This window comes from Cucurbita pepo, chromosome LG11, assembly GCF_002806865.2.
Source record: "Cucurbita pepo subsp. pepo cultivar mu-cu-16 chromosome LG11, ASM280686v2, whole genome shotgun sequence".
NCBI classification, from domain to species: domain Eukaryota; kingdom Viridiplantae; phylum Streptophyta; class Magnoliopsida; order Cucurbitales; family Cucurbitaceae; genus Cucurbita; species Cucurbita pepo.
This window is the reverse complement of record NC_036648.1, coordinates 4,841,686-4,869,203: the sequence shown is the minus strand read 5'-3', so window position 1 is coordinate 4,869,203 and position 27,518 is coordinate 4,841,686. Positions and strand designations below refer to the sequence as shown.

At 34.6% G+C, this 27,518-nt stretch overlaps 2 protein-coding genes across 3 annotated transcripts; one reads left to right on the top strand and one right to left on the bottom strand.

Moving 5' to 3' along the window:
• Positions 1-32: 32 nt before the first annotated feature.
• LOC111805101 (histone-lysine N-methyltransferase SUVR4-like) lies at positions 33-19,801 on the top strand. Its single transcript, XM_023689994.1, has 9 exons — positions 33-216; positions 887-1,094; positions 2,525-2,789; positions 8,149-8,843; positions 15,967-16,232; positions 18,294-18,360; positions 18,523-18,573; positions 18,999-19,112; positions 19,572-19,801. The coding sequence occupies exons 2-8, from the start codon at positions 912-914 to the stop codon at positions 19,110-19,112; spliced, it is 1,641 nt and encodes a 546-aa protein (XP_023545762.1). The 5' UTR covers positions 33-216; positions 887-911; the 3' UTR covers positions 19,572-19,801.
• A 2,747-nt stretch (positions 19,802-22,548) lies between these two features.
• Positions 22,549-25,611, bottom strand: LOC111805861 (probable peroxygenase 3). 2 transcript variants are annotated; one of them, XM_023691124.1, is made up of 7 exons: positions 25,501-25,611; positions 25,350-25,446; positions 25,101-25,250; positions 24,452-24,537; positions 24,286-24,380; positions 22,934-23,059; positions 22,549-22,806 (listed from the first exon to the last, which is right to left on the bottom strand). In XM_023691124.1, exons 1-7 carry the CDS (start codon positions 25,510-25,512, stop codon positions 22,653-22,655), a joined length of 720 nt encoding a protein of 239 aa, XP_023546892.1. In that variant the 5' UTR covers positions 25,513-25,611; the 3' UTR covers positions 22,549-22,652. The 2 variants fall into 2 exon arrangements, with proteins under 2 accessions (XP_023546892.1, XP_023546890.1); XM_023691122.1 differs by lacking the exon at positions 25,501-25,611 and having other exon boundaries at positions 25,350-25,473.
• Positions 25,612-27,518: the final 1,907 nt, after the last annotated feature.

Below are 27,518 nucleotides of genomic sequence, written 5' to 3'. Positions count from 1 at the left end.
CAGACTTTGCATTCCAGTGCCTGTAACCCTCTACGTCATTCTTCTTCACCTTCCCACTGCCCCGTCTCTCAACTAAATCAATTTCAGGAATTTTCTCTTCTCTGTCGATCAATTCCTTCGTGTCTCTACAGCCTCATTTTCGACTACTTCATTCACTGCTGAAAACTTGCTTGCTACGCCATTGAAGCTTTGGAAAGAGTGGCGACGCTTCTGGAGGTAACCTTTTTTGTTTTTTGTTTTTTGTTTTTTTTTTAAGGCTGAGAATGTTTGTTTTGTAAGTCTAGAGACTGTATTGGTGTTCTGTGATTTCGTATTCTTTTTGGTTTGAATGCTAATGGTAATGCGGTTTTTGCTTGTTCTGGAATGTTCTTTTCGTTTAGAATCGATTTTGGTGGAGTCTAGGGAACAAGATTAACGAAGTCATTGTAGTGTTGCGATGATCATGATGAAGTAGAAGAGAATATGAAAAAATTGATCGGGAATCCGTTTTTTGTTTTGAGTTCTGCAGTTATCATCGAGATTAAGTTCGAAATTTTAATAATTGTGGATTATAAAAGCTTTTTCTTTTGAGTTCTGTTTACATTTGTTAAATATATACATCTGTTCATCTTTGCTTCCTACTATTTCTGTAAAAGCTATTTTGATGAGATTTTTCTAGGTGGCTACAATGTTTTTGGTTCATAAATACTTTTCATTAAAATCCACATGCAAGGTCTATATATTCATTTAGATGAATGTGCCACTTGGTGTATGTTTTTCTTTTTTCGATTTCTTTCATCTTGTTGTTAATATCTATTTCATACATTATGAAACTCGCTTCCTCATATACATAAAATTAGTAATATGTGGTGCAACATTATCATGTTTGCGCAAAATTTATGAACAGGGAACAACTTTTATTGGGTGTGCCAATGTCTTCGAAACAGAAAATTTCCAAGGCTTTTAATGCAACGAGATCCTTGGGAATTCCTGATGGTCAAATAAAACCAATCTTGAAGGATCTCCTAAAAATGTATGATGGAAACTGGAAACTCATCGAAGAAGACAATTACCGCACCCTTGTAGATGCTTATTTTGAGCACAATGAAAGCGAGGTTTTTATTTCTTCTTTATCTTTTTTTTAAATATGTATATTTATCAATTATTTCTACTTAGTTAACTGTTAATGTGTACTTTTCTTCATTCAACTTACTTTTGTTGGCCTGCATCTCTCACAGTTTAATTTCTTGAGCTCTTGAGATGATGCTTCACTAGTATTCCTGATATAGAGATAAAAATCTGATTGATACTTTTTTATTTGTTTTTTCCTTTTAGAGAACAGAACTTTCGTTATCTAACATAGAAATACAATGACCATCCAAAAAATGGGACCAAAGAACCACACAAAACCCATGAAAGTTATCTTTATCTTTTTTTTTTCTTTTTTTTTCTTTTTTTTTTTTTGTAGGGAAGAAACTTTTCGTTGAATTCTTATTTAATTCAGTAGCGCTTTCATTACCACATTCTCTGTCGATTGATATCACAAATGGTCTCATTTTATATACATATACAGGATCTTTCTGCTGTATCCCTTTACCACTCAACCAAATTAAGTCTCTTCTCGTCAAACTATGGCCCTCTCATTAAACCATCATATCCACCAAACCTAAGTGAAACATAGAGTGCAATTTCAACTGGTATATATGAACTTGGTTAATCAATGTCTTCACAATGCTAGAGTTAGTTGCTTTGAGTCACTTATCAATGCTGAAAAGAGAAAAAAATGTCTCAAAAATATTACATAAGAATTTCCTTGAAACTGTTGTTCTGGTAAATGTTTGGCCATATCATAGGCTAAATTACAAGCTTAGTCATTAAGCTTAGTCATTGAACTTTTAAACTTGTGTCTTATAGGTTTCTGAAATTTTATTGAAGTGTCTAATAGAGTCTAAACCTTCAATAAAAAGCTTAGGAGGGACTTAGACCTATTCAACATTTTAAAATTTTTATGTCTACATAAAATTTAAGGTTTAGAATTTTTAATGTTTCGAATCCTATCAAATAAGAGAATTAAATTTTATGTCTAATAAGTTTGTTAGTTTTCAAAAAAATTGCATGTCATAATTTATTAGACACAAATTGAAAGTTGAGGGACGTAGTTGACAGTTTGAAGAGTTCAAGTTCTTTTAGATATTAAAGTCGATAGCTTTGGAACTTATTCAAGTTCTTTTAGATATTAAAGTCGATAGCTTTGGAACTTATTCAAGTTCTTTTAGATATTAAAGTCGATAGCTTTGGAACTTAGTAGACACTTTAATGTTTCACATCTATTTAGGCACAGTCGAAACTTTGAGAACTGTATTTGTGCATTAAAATATATGTCATTGGCAAAGGGTGCATGCCTGTCCAATTTGTTGGCCAGCAGTACTGCATATTAGATTTCCTCTAAAACTTACTAATATGAATGACAGTTTTTATTCGCTCTTTCTTATATCATTTATCCTTTCAGTAGTGTTAGTGTTTTTTCTTAACGTGTTGTGAATAGGGACTAGAAGAAAACAAAGGTCGTCTTGTGGAAGACAAAAAGTCTTTGATACCACTAAAGAGATCACGTGATGGAGAACAATCGAATCGGGCTTCGTCTATCACCGGTAGCTCAGGTCGTAAATTAATTGTCAGGAAGGATAAAATTTCTGAAGTAGATCTTGGACATAAAACTACAAACTCGTCTCAAGGTTCTCAACAAGGATTAGTCATTAGGCCCAGTGAAATGTTGTCATCAGTGAAACCCGTTTCGGTAGTTTTTCCAGGTAAATTTGTTATAAAGAATTTGACTATTGAAAATGCCAATATTTTTTTTTTTAAGGAACGTCATGTAATTATCTGATTCTATCATATGGTGAATACCAAGTGTGCTGTTTCTAATGAACCCTTGGTTGTGCTCGTAGATGAATTATACACATCATGATAATAAAACTTATGGATAGGTTTGTTAAAATATCATTACTAGCCCAATAGGGTCAAGCCCAATAATTGTATGAGCTCATTGTCTATGTATTTTAGGAGAATGATTTACGTATTTTAGGAATAAAGATACTTAGATATTTTAGGAAAATGATTTAGGTATTTTAGTAATAAAGATGCCTAAGTATTTTAGGAAAAGAATTATGGTATTTTAGGAATAAATAGTTAGATATTTTAGGAATAAATTGTTTAGTCTCTACTATAAATATCCCTCCAACCTACCAAGGTTTTCATCCCAAGAAATCCAAAGCACAGAGTGCAGTAGTTTCTACAAAGTGTCTTGTAATCTCTTCTTGATTGGTGTTAATAAAGAGTGCGAGTGCTTCCCACAAAGAGTTGTGTTCAACAATCTGGCATCAGAGCGAGGTTCGTGTAGGTTGTCTGATCTCTTGGAATTCTTAATTTGCTCTGTGGTTGCAGCGTTGTTTGATCTTCCACATCAAAAACAATTTCTTGAGATTATTAGTGAGTAAGTTTCTTTGTGTTGTGAGTTGTTCGTGATTCTGTAGGTTTTGTGTTTAAAGGCTTGTTTGGTACTATTGAGGTCTTACCAACACAATGGTTGATTTCCAAATCTAAATTTGAGGAATTAAGAAACTCAACAGCAACAACTACAATACATGGGCAACATGCATGATGTCCTATTTACAAGGACATGAACTTTGGGAGATCGTTGGTAGGGGTGAAACTACGCCGCCAGAGGAGGATTCTAACAGCGCCTTGCACAAATAGAGAATCAAAGCAGGAAAATCAATGTTTGCCTTGAAAACCACAATTGAAGAAGAGTTGTTAGAGCACATTTGAGATAACAAGACACCAAAAGAAGCATAGGACACGTTCGTGATGCTGTTATTAAAGAACAATACGAGGCTACAACTTCTGGAGAACGAGTTGCTATCAATTTCACAACATGACATGACGATTCCTCAATACTTTCACAAAGTCAAGTCGATCTGTCGGGAGATTACTGAACTAGACTTGAAGTTCGCCATTGGAGAAGCTCAATTGAAGAGGATCATTATCTACGGATTGTGACCAGAATATAGAAGCTTCGTTATTGCTATACAAGGATGACCCGCTCAACCATCACTTGTAGAGTTTGAAAATTTGTTAGCTAGTCAAGAAGCCATGACTAAACAAATGGGTGAAATCACATTATAGGGTGAAGAAGAAGCACTCTACACGTGCAAGTCANTCAAAAACAATTTCTTGAGATTATTAGTGAGTAAGTTTCTTTGTGTTGTGAGTTGTTCGTGATTCTGTAGGTTTTGTGTTTAAAGGCTTGTTTGGTACTATTGAGGTCTTACCAACACAATGGTTGATTTCCAAATCTAAATTTGAGGAATTAAGAAACTCAACAGCAACAACTACAATACATGGGCAACATGCATGATGTCCTATTTACAAGGACATGAACTTTGGGAGATCGTTGGTAGGGGTGAAACTACGCCGCCAGAGGAGGATTCTAACAGCGCCTTGCACAAATAGAGAATCAAAGCAGGAAAATCAATGTTTGCCTTGAAAACCACAATTGAAGAAGAGTTGTTAGAGCACATTTGAGATAACAAGACACCAAAAGAAGCATAGGACACGTTCGTGATGCTGTTATTAAAGAACAATACGAGGCTACAACTTCTGGAGAACGAGTTGCTATCAATTTCACAACATGACATGACGATTCCTCAATACTTTCACAAAGTCAAGTCGATCTGTCGGGAGATTACTGAACTAGACTTGAAGTTCGCCATTGGAGAAGCTCAATTGAAGAGGATCATTATCTACGGATTGTGACCAGAATATAGAAGCTTCGTTATTGCTATACAAGGATGACCCGCTCAACCATCACTTGTAGAGTTTGAAAATTTGTTAGCTAGTCAAGAAGCCATGACTAAACAAATGGGTGAAATCACATTATAGGGTGAAGAAGAAGCACTCTACACGTGCAAGTCAGAGCAACAATAAGTCGTCTACCAAACGTGGATACAAAAATGGTGACAAAGGAAGAAGCCATCAAGGAACTGCACAACCAAGGAGAGCTTAGAAGAGCGACAACAATAACTCTCAGGTGAAGAGATTTGGAGGTATTTGCTACAATTGGGGAAAATGGTCACATGCTCAGGGATTGTTTGTCCAAGAAAAAGTCTATTGAAAGCAATGTGACAACATAAAAAAAGGAGATGAAGGATGAATAGGATGGAGAGGCAATATGTGTCATAGAAGAAGACGAACTAGCGCTCATGGTAATGATAGGAGAACATATCAATTACGAGGATGACTGGATCATTGGTTTAGGATGCTCAAACCACATGGCTGACGATCAGAGTGATGCAATGGAAGTGGGGTGGCCCTCAGAGAAGGAAGTACTATAAGACTTGGACAACATTGAAAAAACTTTACCACAGAAAATGATGGAGCAAACTGTACACATTTGCTTAAGTGTTGCTGTGCCTGAAGATCCAAGTGACATTGTGTTGGTGAGCAAGAAGTGACTCAATCAAGCGAACATAGTGAAAAACAAAGGGCACCTCAACAACTTAAACGATTAGAAAGAATCCAAAAGCCAAATTTAAAGCATGCCAATACAACTATTATAAAAGACGAAGTTAAAGGGCTAGAGACATGAAGAAACATCACAAAATACGGCTTGGCAACAAGCAGTGGAGGAAGAAACTATAGCTTTGGAGCAAAATCAAACTTGGGAACGAGTGCCAAGACCATGAGATGTCAAATCCATCTTTTGCAAGTGGATTTACGAAATAAAGTATACCCCAGATGGATCAATCGTGAGATACAAAGCTGAGACTGTAGCTCCAAGGTTCTCTCAACAATATGGACTAGACTATGGTGAAACATTGAGTCCAGTGGCGAAGATCACTATCGTACAGGTTCCTCCAGTACTTATGGTAATTAAAGATTGGAAATTATGATAGATGGATATGAAGAATGTTTTCTTGCATGGAGAGTTGGGCTGGGAGATCTACATGAACCAACCTAATTGATTTGAAAATGAAGTTGGAGTCATTAGTCAGTACATGCAAAGTGCGAAGAAGCCTCATTTATATTCAGCTTGACAGATTTTGCAATATGCCAAAAGTACAATCGATTATGGTCTCTTGTACAAAAAAAGTGAAGACCAAGCTAGTTGGATACTGTGATGCTGACTATGCAGGACATCATGATACCCGAAGGTCAAGCACTGGGTATGTGTTCAAGCTCGGTTTGAGAACAATTTTTTGGTGTAACAAAATACAACTAGAACTATCATTGTCAACTAGAGAAGCAGAGTACAAAGCACTAGCTGGAGCAACCAGGAAAGTACATGGTTGAAACTCTTGATGGAAAATTGACACTAGAAAATTGACTATCCAATGCCACTTCATTACGACAACCAATCTGCAATTTGCCTAGCAAAAAATTTGAGATATCATGCTAGAACAAAGCATGTGGAGATGCATTACCATTTTATTAGAGAACGTCTTCAAAGAAGAATACGGATGACCAAGTGGTAAACTTGTTTACAAGAGGGCTGAATACTGACAAATATGAGGGCTTTCACTATCAACTCAACATGATGCAACGAATGTTGGCTAGTGCTGAGGGGGAGTGTTAAAATATCATCACTAGTCTAATAGGGTCAAGCACAATAATTTTATGAGCCTATTGTCTATGCAAGCACAATAATTGTATGAGCCTATTGTCTATGCATTGTAGGAAAATGTTTTAGATATTTTAGGAATAAAAATATCTAGAAATTTTTGGAAAATGATTTAGGTATTATAGGAATAAAGATACCTAAGTATTTTAGGAAAAGAATAAGGTATTTTAGGAATAAATAGATAGATATTTTAGGAATAAATTGTTTAGCATGTACTATAAATACCCAATCAAACCTACCAAGGTTTTCATCCCAAGAAATCCAAATCACAAAGTGCAGTAGTTTTACATAGTGTCTTGTAATCTCTTCTCGATTGGTGTTATTAAAGAGTGCAAGTGTTTTCCACAACAAGTTGTGTTCAACAAGGTTTCTTGTTTCAAGCTTTGACCTAGTTGATGAAAATGGGTTGTGTGATAATAATAGAAGTGTCACATGATAAAACATTCTGTAAAAATGGCACAAATTTAAAAACTCATATGTTGGTGGTATACGTAGATTTAGTGACCTACTTTATATTAGAAATATCAACGATATACTTTACCTGTGATCTAAAATTGGTATATCATGTACTTCATCGATGATACAAAGATAGTGTTGGTATACATTTGTAATGTACTTTATCTATAAAAATGGTATTTGAGTGATAAACTTTATTTGGTATATTAGCAATGTACTTTATCACATAAATGGTAAACCAGTAATCTACTTTATATTAGATATTTCAATGTTACAAAAAGGTTATAACAATATACCAGGGAAAAATTGTCATGTTTGCAAATTATTTTTTCATGTGACAAATTTACAAATATGGCGTTTAGTTTTAACCACATTATAATTCCTCTTATTAACTGTGTTACGATTTCCCTTTAATTAATTGATATAATTAGTGAGGTAGGCTTGGAGTCATCATGGCTACTTACCTGAAAATTTGGTTGGAGGGAAACCATGAAGAAATTGAAGTCAAAAGCTGACATAATCGTTGCCATGAATTTTATGGATGAAACATGGTACCGAACTTGTAGATGGAATTTTGTCTAAAACCTGTTGTGATTAAACGTTTTTTTTTTTCCCCATTAATGCCAAATGAATAGCTTTTTGACAATCTCCATTGGCTTGAGATTGGGGAGTACATCTTATCTTCAATTCATGTTCATAAACAACTCAACCAGGAATAGTGCTGCTGAGTCTTCGTCATATGTTTGGTAGACAGGATCTAGAACAAGGATATATATTCGCCGTGACACAATGATTTAAGCCAACTAGGTTATGTGATACTTCTTCTTGCCATTCGGAGAAGTAAAATTTACTAAACTGACTTATCCATTGCATCATCTACAAGAGCTGAAAAACCATGATTTTCTGAGAAAATATTGAGTTATCTGTAATTGATTGTTACTTTTAACCAATTATTTTAACAGATGATCTACAGTTGAGATTTCTTTTAAAGCTGTTGTTAATTTTTGTTGTAACCTTCATTTTTGCTGAATCAGATAAGAAAGCATTAACAAATGGTAACATGGGATGCAAATCACATCAGAAGGGCTCAAGTTCTTCTCAGTGTGCGAGGTCATTGAATACTGCACTTTTTCGAGATCAATGCACCAGTAACAGTAGCAAGCGTTCAACTTCCTCTGAGCATGTGAGACCAATTTCTCGTGATCAACATAACAGAAAAAATACAAATAGTTCTTTGCATCATATGCATGACTTGACAAAGGGTGCAGAGAAAGTCAAAATATCTTGGGTTAATGAATTAGGAAATGAGTCTATCCCCAAGTTCAATTACATACCAAACAATCTAATTTTTCAGAACGCCAGTGTCAACATTTCACTGGCTCGGATTTCAGAGGATGATTGCTGTTCAAGTTGCTCAGGTGATTGCCTGTTATCATCTTATCCATGTGCTTGTGCTCGTGAAACTGGTGGGGAATTTGCTTACACACGAGAAGGCCTACTGAAAGAAGAATTTCTAAATCAATGTATGTCTATGAGATGCGAGCCTAAGAAGGAGCATCTCTTTTATTGCGAAGATTGCCCAATTGAGAGGTTAAATAATGGCTACAAGCCTGATCGATGCAAGGGTCATTTGCTCAGGAAGTTTATCAAAGAATGCTGGGGCAAATGTGGATGTGACATGCAGTGTGGAAATCGAGTTGTACAACGAGGTATTTCTTGCAAATTGCAGGTCAGATTTTCCTTATATCTTCCTATGATGTTACTGTTCTGAAACTGCTTTTATCCTCCAACTTGTATAACTTACTGAGTTACTGGACATTATTGATTTAACTTGTTCACTGTCAACCGCATTTAATAAAGTACTTCCATAAAATGCTAAAAAATAGTACCTGTACTGAAATCCATATTGTATTAATTTTCTATGCATAGTAATATTCTTTCTTATTCAAATATGAGCAACTTAGACCTTTTTATATAGGAGAAAGACCAATAACAAAATAAGGAAAAACTATTGACTATAGTAAACCTAAACTGAAAATGAATATTAACTAATAAATTTTTACAAATATTAGACAAACCAACACTCTCCCTCAAACTAGTTTAAATACGTCTTCCATAGCTTGTCCCTTAGTTTGTCATATTGTTTCTTTGGTAGTCCTTTAGTCAATTCATTAATATTTTGCTTGTCAGCCTCAATATGTTTTGTTCTATGAGGTAGAATTGGATTATAAGCTATAGATGACAACCTTGTTATAATAGATTTGTACTGGGGTTATCTGTGATAACCTCAATTCTTTTAATGTCCTTTTGATCTACAAATTCCATGTGTTAAAACTCTACATATTGCTTCAACCCTACACCTTGCACCACCTTCTTTTTTTTTTTTTTTTTCCTAATGCTATATCATGTGATTAGGTTCCCTCCAACGAAATAATAGTAACTGAAGGTAGATCTATTAAAGCATTGATACAATTAATGTCGAAGGAATGAACTTGATTTAAGGAATATTTGTGTAATTCCATTAAATAAGGGAAGTAGTTGACCTCCCAATTGTTACCTAGTATCAAGGGATTTATTTAGATCAGATTTATAGCAAGCAAGATAATTTACACTTGCAACATGGTATTAGAGTCCTATTCTGGGAGATTTGATTGATCAACATAACCTTCATAACTACCGATCTTCCACCTTAACGAAATTTATTTGGAGCCTTCATAGCTATCGAACTCCACCTTGACCAAGTTTCATTTGAAGCCTTCATAGCTACCATCCATCAATAAAACATCATTGTTCCAGCATTGCGTTAGCATTGAACAGTAATCTGAGCACGTTAAAGAGTATTCACAGTAGGAAGGCCAAAACATTAGCATTAGCATTCCTAGCTTTCATTTACCACAAGTGCAGCACCAAGCCCACTATCAATTTATTCACTTATTCATCCATCAGTTTGCAAGCGCACATGCGTTTGTTTGTAGTTTGAGAAACAAGGGATAAATGTCAAATGCACAAGTGTACATCACAGAGGAATAAAAGGTGCCAATTATTAAGACTAGTGGATTCAATAATGAAGAGATTGAGAGCTTGGTGGTGTTCTTCATTCACTTTTTGTATAAGCTCTTTAGAAATAAGTTAGGTTAACTCTTCAAGTAAGTCTTTCAGTGCAACTGATCACATGACCTCTCACTCAAAATTATTTAAAACATATAAACCATACCCAAGTAATTGGAAAATTACAGTGACAAATGGAACCAGTGCCACCATTGCATGAATAGGCGATATATTTATTTCTCAAATCCTTACACTAAAAAATGACCCAAAAAACTATCTATTAGTCTCCTTTCCATACAAAAGCTTTCCTATGACAGCCACTATAATGCTATTTTCTCCTCATCATGTTGTGTTTTTCAAGACCAAAAATTGGAACGGAAAATTGGACTTGCTAAGGAATTGAATGACCTATACTACTTGCAATTACCTGAGAGAACAACTAGCCCTGTACCTGTGTCATTTCTTAGTTTCTCTAATAAGAATTCAATTTGGTTAAATCACCTTCGCATGGATCATCCTTCATTTAGAGTTTTGAGAATTATGTTGCCAAATTTGTTTCAAGAATTTCAAGTCTCTGATTTTTAGTGTGATACATGTGAATTCTCCAAACATACTCGTATATCTTTTCTCGCCGGTCAAAATAAAAGTCTATCCTTGTTTGTTTGATTCATAGTGATACTGGGGACCCTCAACTATTCCAAGTTTTTCTGGTGCTCGTTGGTTTCTTACATTAATTTATAATTGTACTCGGATCACATGACTATTCCTTTTCAAACAAAAATCAGATGTTAGTAATATTATTACTACCTTTCACTCAATGATTTAGCCCCAATTTGGAGTCAAAATCAAAATATTTTGAAATGACAATGCAAGAGATTATTTCAATCAAATCTTATCCCCATATTTCTATTCTAAAAGTATTATCCATGATTCTTCGTGTGTTACTATACCAATAGCACAACAAAATGGAGTGACCAAAAGGAAAAGTGGACTCCTTTTAAACACTACCCGAGCATTGCTTTTTTATGAAAACATGTCAAAAACTTATTGGAGAGAGGCAATTCTTATTGCAACTCACATGATTAATCGTCTCTCATCTCGTGTCTTGAATAATCTAATCCCCATAGAAGTCCTCAACTATTTCATTCTCACTTTCGAACATCAAATCGTCTCATACCTTGCATATTTGGGTGAACCGCCTTTCTTCATGTTCACAACACTCAGAGAGTAAACTTGATCTAAGAGCAATAAAATGTGCCTTTTTAGGATATTCTTCGACCACAAAGGGGTACAAATACTACAACCCTACATCTAGAAAGTCTTACACTTCAATTGATGTGATATTCACCGAGCATAAACTGTTCTTTTCTAAGGCCTCTCGTCAAGGGGAGATTGAAGAGGGTCCATGGGAAACTATTGAACCCCTAGTCACTAAATAACCAGCCCACAGGACCAACGCCTCTCCTCTACTGCCACAAAGTTACCAACTAAACCATACACTCTACCTCCATTGCCAGATCCGTTGTTCTCTCAGATATATGCTAGAAGGAAAGTCATTTCATAGCCGATTCAAGTACAAACATCTGACTCTACTCAAAATGAGGATGTAACACAATTACCAATAGATGATAGACCTATAGCTTTCCAAAAAACCTACTAAAGAATGCATAAAATGACCTTTATACCCTCTATCAAACTCTATCTCTCTTTTAAAACAATCTCCATCACATAAGAGTTTCATTGTGAGTCTAAATTCAATTGTTATACCTAACACAGTTTTTGAAGCTTTATTCAAAAGAGAATGGCAGGATGCTATGAAAGAAGAAATGCATGCTCTAAAAAGAATAACACATGGGAAGTTGTGGACAGGCCAAAAGGAAAAAAAGCAAAAGATCCTAAAAAGGCACATCAATTGAAATACTACAACCCTACATCTAGAAAGTCTTACACTTCAATAACACATGGGAAGTTGTGGTCAAGGCTAAAGTACTTCTGGTATTGAAGTAACGTACTCAGCTTAGGGTATTTTCATATCACAATAGAAATATGTAGTTGATTTATTGAAGGAAACAGGAAAAGCATAGGTAAATCTGCAAGAACACCGATGGATCCAAATTAGAAATTGGGAAAATGAAAAAAGACCATGCGGTGAACGGAAAAATGTACTAGAGGCTAGTAGGGAGGCTTATATATAGCTCACATTCGACTAGACAGCATACTCAGCGAGTGTAATCAACCAATTCATATATGGTTCGCTGGAGCCTCACCTTCAGGCCGTATATAGAGTATTATGTTACCTTCAGGGAACTTTAGGAAAAAAAAAAATTATTCAAACGGAACAATTCTCTTGCAGGTAAGCTTACACCAATGATGACTATATTGGATTGATACTGGACAAGATCTAAATGAGATATTATACTTTTCTTGGAGGTAATTTAGCAACATGGAGAAGCAAAAAGCAAAATGTGGTGGCTAGATCATTTGCCGAATTAGAATTTTGAGCTATTGCACAAGGGTTATGTGAACTCTTATGGTTAAAGACAATCCTTGATGAATAACATATCAAGGGACAAGGTCTGATAAAGTTGTACTGTGACGACAAATGAACTATCAATATTGCATATAATCCTATCCAACATGATAAGACAAAATTTATTGAAATTGATCGACATTTTATCAAAGAGAAATTAGAGAAGGGGATAGTATCCATTAGTTTTGTGCCCTCACAACTTCAACTAGCAGATATATTAACAAAAAGACTTCACATTTCATGAGTAAGTACCCAAGCTAGGAATTGATGATATCTATTCCTTACCTTGAGGGGGAGTGTTGAAAGAATGACCTTTGTTTAAAGAATGTTTGTGTAATTCCATTAAACAAGGAAGTAGTTAAAGAATGAAGAACTATTCTAATATCAACTTCCTGCAAGACTAAGAGAGCTTACAAACAAAAAGTATTGATATAATTAAATTTATCGTAACTCTAATTCAGATTTTGGATTTAGTGGGGATTAGTATGGTATGAGAGCAAGAAGTCTTGTGTTTGAACCCCTATAATGTCATTTTTTCTCCAAGTGATTTCCACTTGTTGGGCTTTATACAAATTTTCAAGCCCACAGTGGATGGGAACGTTAAAATATTGATATAATTAAATTTATCGTATATCTCAACTTAAGTTTTTAGGTTAGGTGATGATTTAACAAGATCTTTTGTTAGTAACACTACATGCTTAGTCTAGATCAATATAAACTTCTATTCGAATGTTATAAGTGTTTTTTTGAATAAAACACCTTCAAAGTGAGCCAACTCAGGTACATGCATAAATTGATTTATCGTGCTCACTGCAACGCAATATTGAATGAGTATGAGATAGATAAATTAATCTTCCCACAAGTATCTAATATTGTTCTTTATCCATTATTTCTTCTGTCTTTTTTGCTTGTAATTTCAATTTGAGTTCAATAGAAGTCTCTTCTATCTTGCAGCCAAGGAACCTTGTTTTTTCAATATCTTTGATCTTGTGAACTCCACTCCTAGAAAATATTTGAATGCCCCAAATCCTTGATTTGAAACTCATTTGCAAGATTTTCCATCAAATCAGCTAGACCAGTTTCATCATCACCTAAGAGAATAATATCATCTATATAGAAACCAAATTGAGATCCTATTATTCTTAGAATGTCTATAAAACATAGCATGGTCTACTACAAACATAGTATGAGATACGTCAGGCTGAAGATATCCACAACTAGATACAACTTTCCCAAAACACTAGAAACAAGCCCTTGGAGATTGTTTGAGACCATAAAGAGATTTCTGTAATTTTCAATTTTTACTCGGTGGCAAGTTCATAAAAACCTCATACTGAAGATCACCATTGAAAAAACATTGTTCACGTCAAGCTGGTGGAGAGGTCGATCTAAATTTACTACAAGAGATAAAAGACCTTCAATAGAGTTAATATTAGCAACATGAGCAAATGACTCCTACCAATCAATTCTAAAGGTCTGAATGAAGTCTTTAGCTATCAATCCGGCTTTATAACACTCAATACTATGATCTGCATTACATTTTGTGGGAATCATTAAAACCCATTTATACCTTACTGGTCTTTTATCATTTGGAAAATCTATTATTTCTCAAGTACCTTTTTGTTTTAGAGCATTTATCTCCTCCATGATTGCCAATTTCCAATTTGGAATCTCTAAGGCTTTTTCTGTTTGCCTTGGAACAAACAAGGTATTTATCCTGGATGAGAATGTTTTATAACGGGTTTGAAAGGTTAGGTGCAACTTCAATGCCTTTTCTAACAGCTATAGGAACATCAAAATCAGATATAATAGTTGAAGAACTAGGAATAGAAGATGATACAATAGTTGAAGTAGGAATATAAGAAGGGTTGTTAGACTTTACATGTTCATCAGTCGAAGTTTCAGATTGGTTTTGTGAAGGATGTTGTATTTGGTCTTTGTTCCTTTGGACTGTTCTTCGAGCATAAAACTTCCAACTTTCGAACTTGATTATCAGAATCATTCTGTAGTATTTCTCTGCCCTTGATTAAGAACTTTCTATTTCTAAGCTTACCATTAAAGGACTTGTAAAAGTTAAAACATATAATATTTGGAAGTGGAACAGAAACGTCCCGAAAATTTTCTCCTACTACTGAATTCTCCCTTGAAGAGAATCTTGGGAAGGTTTAGATGGTTTTCCAACAGAGATCCNTCAGAATCAATTCGTAAAATCTCATCTTCAGAATCTAAGTCAATCCAAGAACTAATTTTTCCTGGGACATCAAAAAAGAAAATAAAATATTTATAACCATTTTTACAAGAAGAATACGACAAGAAAACACATTTGAGGGCTCTATGGTCAAGTTTTGACTAAAAGTAACTAGGTATACGAGCATAAGTAGTAGTATAAAAAATTTGATACATAAATCAAAACTTATGCGAGTTGTTGGAAATATTGTTTAAGATAATTATAAGGGTTTTGAAATTCCAAACTTTGGTAGGCATTTTATTTATGAGATAGGCAGAAGTAAGTTTCCCATCCTCCCACCAAAAAACATTTTTGAACATGCATGGAAAACATAGCTACTTCAAGTAAATGTCTGGGTTTTTTTTCAGCAGTCCCATTTTGTTGAGGCACGTTACAACAAGTAAGTTGATGAAAAATACCTTTCTTTTTTAGAAATCACCCAAATATTCATTAAAATACTCCGTTCCATTGTCAAAATGCAAATTGTATAAATAGATTTCTCACCTCAGACTTTTGTGCCATCAAATAAACATAAGATAGATGGGTATTGTCATCAACAAAAATGTAATTGACCATCTTTTTCGATTACATCAATGACCATGCACCAAAGGAAAAAGAGAAAAAAGAAATTGTAGGTGAGAGTTTATGTGAAGTTCTTTTCACTTTCCCCCCTTCACAATTCTACTACACTATTGGTTATCAGGGAGTATATTGGCCTGGTGGTCCTTGCTTTCCAAAAAGTATTCATAAGATCCTAGAAGAATAATTGGAAATGTTTGGTTGTTTCAATCTTCAACAGAGCTTTTTGTTTGTTTATTTGAGTATCAAGTCAGACAAATGAACGTGGAAACTGTTTAACTAGTTCTTCTTTTTTGAATAGTTCAATTACATTTTTCAAATTCATGGTGAATCTTTTAAACTAAAACATTCATGATGTAATGTGACAATATAAAGGAAACGGATACTTGTTTGACTTGGTAACTTTAAGCCAGATTTCATGTTATGACTTCATTTAGTTAAGATACATACTTGACCTCCGTGTTTCAGGTCTACTTCACTTGTGAAGGAAAAGGATGGGGCCTCAGAACACTAAAGAACTTGCCAAAAGGGTCTTTTGTCTGCGAGTACGTTGGTGAAGTATTGACAAATACAGAGTTGTATGATCGAAATATGCAAAGCACTGGTAATGAGAGGCATACGTATCCTGTAACTCTTGATGCAGACTGGGGCTCAGAGGGAGTTCTAGAGGATGATGAGCTACTTTGTTTGGATGCAACGTATTATGGAAATGTTGCAAGATTTATTAACCACAGGTATGCAAGTATTGCATGCACGTTATTTTAGTTGTACACATTTCCTTAACTGAGAATGGAAGTTTATTGTGTGTTAAGTTATGAGACTAGAACTAACACACAAGGTATTTATCAAATGCTTTCAGTCCTTCATTGCATCTGGATCTAGAAATTCTCCTTCCACATAGGGTAAAACAAATCACAGATAATTAAATAAAGGGAGACAAGATAAGGATAAGAATGGCACTTGAGAATTTATCCTATTATACTCCAAACTTAGAACTATGTCCAATATTCTGCAATTTCAGGTTTCATTAAAAAGGTAAAGATTACTTTGGGATTCTCACAAAAGCTCAAGACTGATTCTCAGTATGTATACTACAATGACAATACCCCCAAATCAATATGACTTTTCAATGCTCTCAAAAATCTCTGTATCTATGACAATAGCCTAGAACATTTTGCCTTATGAGTCTCTACGACCAAAAAAAAAAACGAAACCCCCACTTTTGAAGAAACCTGTTGAAAACATATAAAGAAATTGTGACGATACGATGTTGCAACGTCACATTGCTGCTTATGACATTGTGATGATACAATGTTGTAGCATCTTCACATCGATATTTGTCTTTATCCTTCTTTTGGATGTTTTAGTAATGTTGGGATGCTGTGGGTAGCGTTGAGACAAAAGAATTTCTAGATAGAATTATATTGGAAAGGTGATTAGAATGAACGATTCGTAAATATAAATCCCAAATATAAAAGTTTTAAGGAATAAAAAAAGAGAAAAAACCCTTTGAACGGTAGGTATCATATTAGTTCATTATAATTATAATGACAATTTGAAAAAACTATTCAGACTATAATCATAGTATGATGGCAGTCATAGTGCTTCAGGACATCTCTCTTTCAAGGAGGCAAGGGGGATTCGATTTCCCCTAGGGATAGGGTACTACAACAGGAAGTTGATCATTGATGAATAAGCATAGAATTGACTCTAAGTTGGCCTTTTCTTTTGCCTTTATACCAGTGTCGCAACTGTCAAACCAATATCTCGACATTATCCTCTATCCTCTGGGGTCTAATGGCTCTAAAGTCTTGTTTTGGATCCAGAATCCCGACAACTTTTCCATAATATAGATCTTTATTAATAAGCTGTTCCCACACAAAAACTTGTGGAATACGAGTTTAAGGGCTTTATGAAAACTGCTGTCAACAATATGTTCTCCCACATCTGTACTATTGGCTGTCAAACGCTGCCTTTTCAGTTTGTAAGATAGCTAAAGGTGATTTTTTAATTCCCCTGCATAATGTGGTCTTCTACTACATTATTACTATTAGAGGATTATATTGTTATTAGTATGTAATGTTAGTTGATGAGCTGTTATTGATTGGTTAAGTCTTCGACTTACAAGTGTAGGTAATATTCACAGCTGTACTATTCCGATTAATCAATCAATTTTTGTCTGAATTGTTACTTTGTTTTTGAAATTTTCTGAATAGAAATGTTCAACGTGCTTAGTGTTTTACTCAAATGTTCCTCAGAATTGATATATTCTTAGGCTTCATGATCAGGGGTTACAGAAATTCCTTGTCAATTAAACAGTGTAACACTTTCTGAGTGCTTTGACCAAAGCATACAGCTCCCACTCGTAATTGTTCCACTTTGTTCTTTCTTCACTTAGTTTTCCCCGGCCACCTTGGGACTACGTAGCATGTAGTTCTATAGGTATCAACTTCAACGGTGTGCGCTTTGTAAATATCCAGTGGACCGAAATTGGGTCTGAGTTAGCTCTTTCTTGGGAACATCAAAACCTTTTACTATTCTATATTCCACAGGCATTTTCCTTTCCTTAGACAAGATAATCTGTTAATTGAGCTGAGCTGTGATTGTGCTAAGTACCGAATGAAGAATTTTATAAATCATCATGAAACTCCGTAGATTGAAGAATTTGGTTTTACTGAGGTTATTGTGTTTTTCTATGACATTATTGTACGTTATATAAATAAATTATGTTACAACTTATTAATCCCTCTAATACACTTTCCTAACTTGTTTACAATTTGTTCTTTTTTTCTTAGATGTTCCGATGCAAATTTGATTGACATTCCTGTTGAAGTCGAAACCCCTGATCGCCACTACTATCATGTATGAATCTCGATAAACTTGTAACTGTTCTCAACTCACTAGATGTCACTGTCTACAGGAAAAAGTAGAATATTATTCTGCCTCTTTTACTGGAAAATGGAAGTATTTTATATTTTAGCTAAAGAAGTTCGTCTAATTTCATTGCGTATCCGGTACGTGCAGCTTGCTTTTTTTACTAGCAGGGAAGTCAAAGCTTTGGAAGAGCTAACATGGGTAGGTATACTTGAATAACAAACTAAATTCTATTCTGAATTTTTTAGGGTGAATTTACAAGTTTCGTTTCTAAACATTCAAAGCTATGTTTAATAGCTAGTAAGTTTTTCTTAAAAGATATCTAGTAGATTTTTTAACTTTCAATAGTATATCAAATTTGTTCGTAATTTATTTTTATAGGTTTCTATTAATTTTGTGCCTTTTAGCCAAAGAATTATGCTGGAGTATTAGTTAGAAAAGTACATTGATTTGAATATTCGAACAATTATGTCAGATGGATGTAATCTGGTCTAGTTACGTTGTACTTTACTATGACATCGGTGCCAATTTAGGCTCTGAAACTAGGAATAGATGGAGCTTAGTACTTCACTCTTATATTTTTAATTGTACTTGAAGTTGTACGTTTAATTTTTGAGTATCTACAGGACTATGCAATTGACTTTGATGATAAAGATCATCCTGTGAAGGCCTTTAAGTGCTGTTGTGGAAGTGCATTTTGTCGAGATGCAAAGAAGAAACACAAGAAAGCACTTCCATAGGTACATTGCATTCTCTTCATCAATAATTAATGTTTTAATGGTTTTTTTTTTTTTGGTGGTGTAGAATCTTTTTTCCATGTCTAGTTTTAATATAGGGACCAAAAGCATATTTTGCCAAAAAAAANAAAAAAAAAAAAAAAAAAGATTAAATAAATAATCTAAGGGATCTGAGATGTGGTATTGCAAAATCTTTACAAGAAAGAGCAATTTTTACGCCAAGTTGTAGCTAGAAACACTAATGATTCAAGGAAACTATCAAAGAATTTGGGTGGTTTGGTAGTGAGTGAAGTTATTAAGGATTATAAATGTTCTAAGTGTTAAGCACAAACTTGAATGTAAGCGATTATTATTGTTTTTTCTCCCTTAATCTTGCTGATATATATATTTAAATCTATTGTGTAGAATGTGTATAATTCTTCCATATTTGGTCTCACATTAACATGATATAAGTGCAATTAGGTTTTGTGAACCATCAAGGTTTTGGGTTTGGAACTCTATCTTGGAGTATGCCTTTTTTTCCGCACCCAACCAAAAAGATATCAATTGCCAATCAACCGAATTCCAACATTTCGTCGGTGTGTGGGACACACGTGCCCATAGATCAAAAGTACTTTTTTTTTTTTTTACTTTTGAAAAGTTGTTTGGTTTAAAGTTTTGTTTATGATATTTGAGAATGGAATGATTGTGAATCAAATAATTGCATTTAGTATTTCAATTAAATAAATAATATTTATTTTTAGCTAGCAAAATTACTTTCAATAATTTTATTAAATTTTTAAATTTTAGATAATTAGTTATTATTAAATATTTTTTATTAAGTCAATATAATTATATTAAATTTTATTTTATTCTTCCTTCATTATGTCTTAAATTTTCGGATTTTAAATTTTTAGCAATCAATTTTAACATTTATTCTCATATAAATAAATTTAATAAAATTAAATAAACTTTTACCAAAATGAATAATTAATTACATAGATTATATTAAAAATAAATATATATAACTCCTCGACATAGAACACATTTTAATTTATTATCATTTATCATCTCTTCTCTCAACACGACAAGGGTGAGGGCATTGCTATGACAGACTTTAGTTCTCTACGCACACGCTTAACTTTTTTATCTGCTTTATTGCATCCTCGCTTTGATCCAATGGATAGCCTCATGAAACTATGACCAATTTATATCTCTATCTGCATTTTACACTGAATAAGCTAAAGCGGCATGATCCACGACCCAACAATTCTCCTACTTGGAAATTAATCCAGTCAACCAAGAATTTCATTCTCAAACAACTATTGAATTTCCAGTCAACCAAGAATTTCATTCTCAAACAACTATTAACGTCTTCATTGCACCATACTCATAACTTCAATTTTCCAACTTCAACACATTTTGTAACATATTTGCTGGATTCTTTGCACCCTCTACTTCTCCAAACATATCACCATCTTCTACTAACATACGAGTGAAATAGTATCGTCTTTTGATGTGTTTTGTCTCTAACTATCTATATGAAGAATCTTCTCGCGCTACTTCTTGTCTAATTCTTCTAGATAGTCTATCATCAATATCATCTCCTTTTCAGCTTCATCTATTGTCAAGTACTCAACCTTAGTAGATGAATGAGCAACACAATTCTGAAGCCTAGACATCCAACTTATTTCATCATTCATGGCTTGCTCCCACTTGGTTGTATCCTCCAACTGTAGGGCATCAAAGAGCTCTGGTTCTTCTTTATCAACCATAACAGATAGTGGAATGAAGGTACATACCTATTTGGTACTCTGATAGTTCTAGATGATCCTCTCAACACCTGCTCAGGTGTCACTTGCTCCACCTCTGGTTACTCAGCGACAATCTCAGAAGTTTCTCGAGTATCTGCTACAACATCACTATGTGAATTGTTCTGCAACTCAACCTCAACTCCCACTGAGTTTTTTTCTTGTTCATACTTCTCCTAACAACTTGAACTTCAAGGGCACTGACGGCCCTCTATTGATTAAGTAGACTGCTACATTTACAGCATCAGCCCAAAATGTCGCTAGTAATTTAGAATGAATCTTCATACTCCTTGTCCGCTCATTCAATGTTTTGTTCATCCTTTCAGCAACACTATTTTGTCTTGCTTTATCGGAAACTATCCTCGTTAATCTAATTCCCTCAGTTGCACACAATGCTTTGAATTCTGACTTGTCATACTCTCCTCCATTGTTAGACCTCAGGCATATGATCTTCAAGTCTTCAAGCCAGTCTGGTTTTCAACTTCAGGTTTTCACTTCTTAAAGGTGGCAAACACATCTGACTTGTGTTTTAGAAAATAAATTCACATCTTCCTACTAAGACTAAAGGGTTGTGTCAAAAGAGATGATAGGATGGAAATTAGAGGGACCTCATACATGTTGTATGTTCATAAGCATAGGGATACTTTCCCAGAGACGATGAGTGCGGACACATAGTATGATGATGAGGGTGTTCATGGGGAGCATGACACCAAGGGGTTCCACTGACCTGACCTCTAGACATCCCTACAAAGTAGCTTGACCAGAGAGGGTCCAGGGGGTGTGCGAGCCCCCTCGGGATTCACACTCGCACGTGTGGGTCGTGTGTAGGGAAGTACTACACATTCATAATAGTTTGAGACTGGAGGCCACCCCTAGAGAATAGAAATAGGTCCCAAGAGCATGATTACATGTGTTTGCATTTGCATGACCCCCTATAATGGGGCACTTACTGAGTATTCTTCAAAATACTCAGGTCGTGTGCCACATCATTTTTTAGGTAAAGGTAAGGCGCACATACGGAGGACGGCGACATCGTGAGCAAAGACTGTGGCACGTGTATAGGGTAAGACTCATATTTAAATGACCATGGCTGTGTTTTCTAGAGAGAGATTGTTTTAAATGTTTTCGTCATTTATACTAGAGAGGTTTTCTTTTAAGAGTTATATTCCGCATTTTAATAGAGCATAAGACATTAGTAGTGACTCTGAATATGTAGAAATTTAAGGTCGTTACAATAGAGGTCTACATAGTATCTTAATAGTAGGCAGAGATTCACTCCTATAGATTATGATTTATTATACTATATTGAATTATTAGAACCAACTAAGCTCTAATAGTGAACTGTCACATACATTAAGATATACAGTTGATCCGATCTCCATGAATTCCTCTACAACTAAATTTGTTAAATCCAACCAACTAAAATTTATGGTTAATTGAAAAGAATACATTGTTTTGCTTAATATATAATGTATATGGGCATAAATCTATTTTATTCTTTATTTAATTTCATAATTATTTTTTTATTATATTTCCTCCAACAATTTTTAAAATTAATTTTTATAAATTTTTAAATACTTTACTAACTAACCATTTACTTTTATTAAAAATAAAAATTTGAATAAATTATCCTAACGAAACAAACCCACTCAAAAAAAATTATTATCTAACTCAACTCAATCTAATAATAATTTTTTTTTGAATTGGGTTCATTATTTAACCACAAATGTTCTACCCTAGAACGATCCGAAGTCTAGCCGAATTTATCGACACCACCTTGATGCATTTTGGCACAGTAAGGAAAGAGGGTGCCATCGAAGCAACGCCTAACAGCCTCCTTTGATAAGAACCCATTTTCGTCCTTAGCAAGAACATACAAAGCTCCCCACTCCAACTTGCTTGCGGCCCTGCAACCAATAATGCCTCTCTACTCTTAATTAAAATTCTACATAAACAAACCAAGCTTCTAATAATATTCCATCAGTTGTAAACAAAAAAAATAAATAAATAAATAAATAAAAGAAGAGGGAGCACCAGCCAAAGAAATCGAAAATATCACGGTTTGCGTTGGTCATGTGCCACAGTTCTTTGAAGCTAAGCTTGTCTGCCTGAGTCACACCATATTTGCTGAATATGTTCTCTAGCTGTGCTGGAATGAACCTGCATAAACACGCGTTAATTTGTAAGCCCTGCTCGATCGTTATTTATTCTCTTCTTAACCTTTTCTCGACTAAGGGGTTAAGAGATTGTTGTAGAAATAGGGATGTTTTCTTTGTCTCCGCCCCCATTTCGGCTTTTGGAAATGGGAACGGGTATTCATATGACCTGATAACTCTAGATTAATTTGGACTAGCCAACCTTATGTTAGATTAACATGACTCTCCACAATGGTACGATATTGTCCACTTTAAGCATAAGATTTCATGGCTTTGGTGGTTTGAGCTTCCCCAAAAGATCTCACACCAATGGAGATAGTATTAATTGATTATAAACTCATGATCATTTCCTAAATTAGCCGAGGTGAGATTGTCATCCAACACCTCCCCTCGAACAAAGTACGTCTCCCCTTAATCGAGGCTCGACTCCTTTTTTCTTTTGGAGTCCTTTGTTCGACATTTGAGGATTCTATTGGCATGGCTCTGGTATCATGTTAGACAAACACGACTCTCTACAATGGCTTTGTTTTGGGCTTCTCCAAAAGGTCTTGTACCAATGGAGATAATATTATTTGATTATAAACCCATGATCATTCCCTAAATTAGACGATATGAGACTTTCATCCAACACCCTAATTATAAAAGTTGGGTTGAGTTAGATTTTTTTCGATTTAAGTTGGGTTAAATTTTTTGGAAATTGAAAAACTCGGGTTGGTTTGCATATTGTTGACATTTTTTGGTTGGGACAACCTAACAACCCGAAAATAGTGTTGCAACCTAACCCAACCTAATATACTTTTAAGACTATGATGAAGATTAAGAATATTTGACATTTACAACCAATGTTAGTGTTAAGTTGTACTTATAGTAATATGTACGGTAGATAAATAGAATTTTTTAAAAAGTAATTATATATATATTAAAGAACAACCCGGCAACCCAACCTATAGGTTGGGTTGTGAACTCTCTTTGGATTGTTAAGATCACCAACGTAACGAACTCGAAATTTTGTGTTGGTCCAATCTCTATCTCAATCTATGAAAGTTATATTTATTTTTCTAGTAATATACGCATAAATTAATATAAATATATGAAATATCCTTACAACTATCATTGTGGGATGAAAACTAAATTCAAAATTTTAAACCTAATATATATTCAAGACTACTTAATTAGAAAAAATAAATAAATAACTTCATAAAAAGAATGCAGTTTGAAAGCAGAACTCACCTTCCTTCAGTGTCATAGGTCCCTGAGTCACTTCCATGCTTTGCCCTATGGATGTTTCTTACATATATGGGGAAGAATAGAGAAGGTATCCAACTCTGAATGAACCCAAAATCAATTTAAAACATGTTTTTAATCATTCAAATCAATTTAAACATGCGATTATTACCGAGAGAGTCGCATAACTGAGAGCTCCATGAATAAATATCATAAAGAGGAACGAGAAAATCATATTGAAACCCATAGCTCGAAATCCTACAAAAATTACATTATTCATGTCGAGGATTGAGTCACACATTGGCTCATTAAGAAAATCATCATAAATTTATAAGTAAAGAATACATCTCCATTGATGTTCAGGAAAAACAAAAAATAAAGTCACGAGAGCTTATACATAAAATAGACAATATCGTATCATTGTGGAGAGTCATGTCATGCCCTTAACTTATTCATGTCAATAGAATCTTCAAACATCGAACAAAAAAGGTTGTGAGCCTAAAAAATGTAGTAAAAGAGTGACTCAAGTATAGAACAAAGGGGGTAATTTGTTCGAGGACTCCAAAAAAAAGGAATCAAACCTCAATTAAGGGGAAGGGGAAGTTGTTTGGGGGCGTCTATAAGCCTCTTGGGAGGTTCATATCATTGTGAAGAGTCGTGATTTCTAACAATTTATACGAATTATGTGTTTCTATCGTTGGATGAAAGTCTCATATCGTTGGATGCCTTTTGTGAAGCCGAAAGCAAAGTCATGAAGACTCAAAGTAGACAATATCATACTATTGTAGAGAGTTTTGTTCATCTAACATCGATGAGCGTACCTCGATACGTGTCCCATGGCCGGATAATGCCATCATCATCTTGATCGAAAAATGAAACATGCTGTTGAAGCACAGACATTCCATGGTGTTTGTGGCTCCATGTTCCATTGATGTTTTCCGAATCCGGCGCCGCCAGAGCTCTCGCTAAATCTGCAACAACAACAAAACAAAACATTACACCATGACGCCGTCTTTCTCCGGCGAGATTCAACCGAAGAACGAACACAGGGCTGCGTTTTTTGGACTCACATGGCTTTGGGAGATTGGTATCCAGATCGCTCCGAACTTTGCGCTCCAAAGTGATGGGAGACTTCTCGGCCGTGGTTGCCATGGCCTCCGCCGACGCCTCTGTTGCCATGGCCTCCGCCGACGCCTCTGTTGCCATGGCCTCCGCCGACGCCTCTGTTGCCATTCTTTAATTTCTGTGCTTGTTTCCCAAAAGTTTGGCGGTGAAATGATATCAAATGTGGAGTTATTGGGGTGTTTTGTTTCGACAGAGATGCCGTTGCAGACGGACGCTATGCTTGTGGTGATCCTTCCAAGTAGTGTTCTTATTTATTTATTTATTTATTTATTTATTTATTTATTTATTTATTTATTTATTTATTTATTTATTTATTATTATTATTCCCTTAATTTTCGTGTTTGAAAATTTTCAAATACGTATTCAAAAAATGAATTTCAAGTGCTTTTTAGATGATGCATTTAATTTAATTTATTCTAAAAGCGTTTTTCAAAACATAAATTATTATACCTCATATTATTTTTGTTTTATTTTATTTTATTTTATTGATAAACTATATAATCTGATATACTATTTTGTATAACTATATACCATTCACATACATATGTGAGTCTATGAGATCCCATATCGATGGAAGAAGAGAATGAGTGTTAGCGAGGATGCTGGGCTCGAAGGGGGTGGATTGTGAGATCCCACATCGGATTGGGGGTTCCACATTAGATCAAATTGAAGAAGGGAACAAGTGTCAGTGAGAACACTGAGGCCCGAAGTAGGTGGGAATCGTATGGTGTGCAAATGAGATCGTTGAGCCCTCGAAGGTGTTAAAATATCATCACTAGCTCAATAGGTTAAGTTCAACCATTATACGATATTTATGTTAAGAAAATGATTTAGAATTTTAGGAATAAATTTAAGAAAATAATTTAGGAATAAATTTAGGAAATGATTTAGGGAAAACATTGACAAATTTTAGGAATAGATTATTTATATAAATACCCCTCCACCCTTTGTAAATCTCTTTCTCGATTGGTCTTAACAAAGTGTGCGAGTGTTTCTTACACATAATTGTGTTCAACAGAAGGGGGTGGATTGTGAGATCCCACATTAATTGGAGAAGGGAACGAGTGACAATGAGAACGTCGGGTTTCGAAGGGGTGAATTGTGAGATCTCACATTGGATTGGGGGTCCTACGTTGATTGGAGAAGGAAATGAGCGAGAATAATGGGCCCCGAACGGGGGGTCGATTGTGAAATCCCACATCACTTGGGGAGGTTAACGAAACATTTTTTATACGGGTGTGAAAACTTCTCCGTAGCAAACGCGTTTTAAAAACTTTTAGAGAAGTTAAAAGGAAAAACTCAAATAGAATAATATTTGGTAGTGATAAGCTTGGGCGGTTACATAGCCCATGACTTCTCATTGAAATTAGTTGACGATCATTTAACACTCAATCCATAGTGACTTGATAAAGACACATGCATAATCGTAAACATGACATGTCAGAAACTATCTACGGTATGTTCATAATCAAACTCTTATTTAGAACATCACGTGATATACTATGTCAATGCTAAAAAGAAAGTTTTAAGCCCTACGTGAAATTTAACTTGAGTTTGTCATAAATGAAGTTCGAGCGCATTAAATGCAACTCCATTTTGTTATAAACTTAGACGTGTAGGGTATAATTGCAATTTCTTCCTTCAATCTTACCTTGCATGAATCTTGTAGATCTATTCAAGTTGAATCTAGTTGGACTAAAATCGCACTGAATAAAGTATCAAAGGTCAATATTATAAGGAAAATCAATAACTCTAACCTCACTTTCAACAAAATCTCTCTCATGCGCGTAGTGTTTGTGATGATTTGCTTCCTCCACAAAACGAGCAACACCTTGAGGATGCTTACCTCATATTCTACCTTCAGTGTTAAGTTCGAACGACGAGTGAATCATCGTGAATTTTGGTGACTATAAATCTTAAAATTTTTAAGATCGAAGAACTCGTATTAAGTCTTAAATTGAGTTTTGGTGACTAATAAATCTTAAATTTTTAATTAACATATATATATATATATATATATATATATATGTATATATATGTATGTGTGTATATATTCCGGTTCGGTTTAAGGTTGATGAAGACTGAGTCGAACCGAACGATTTTAGGGGCGAATC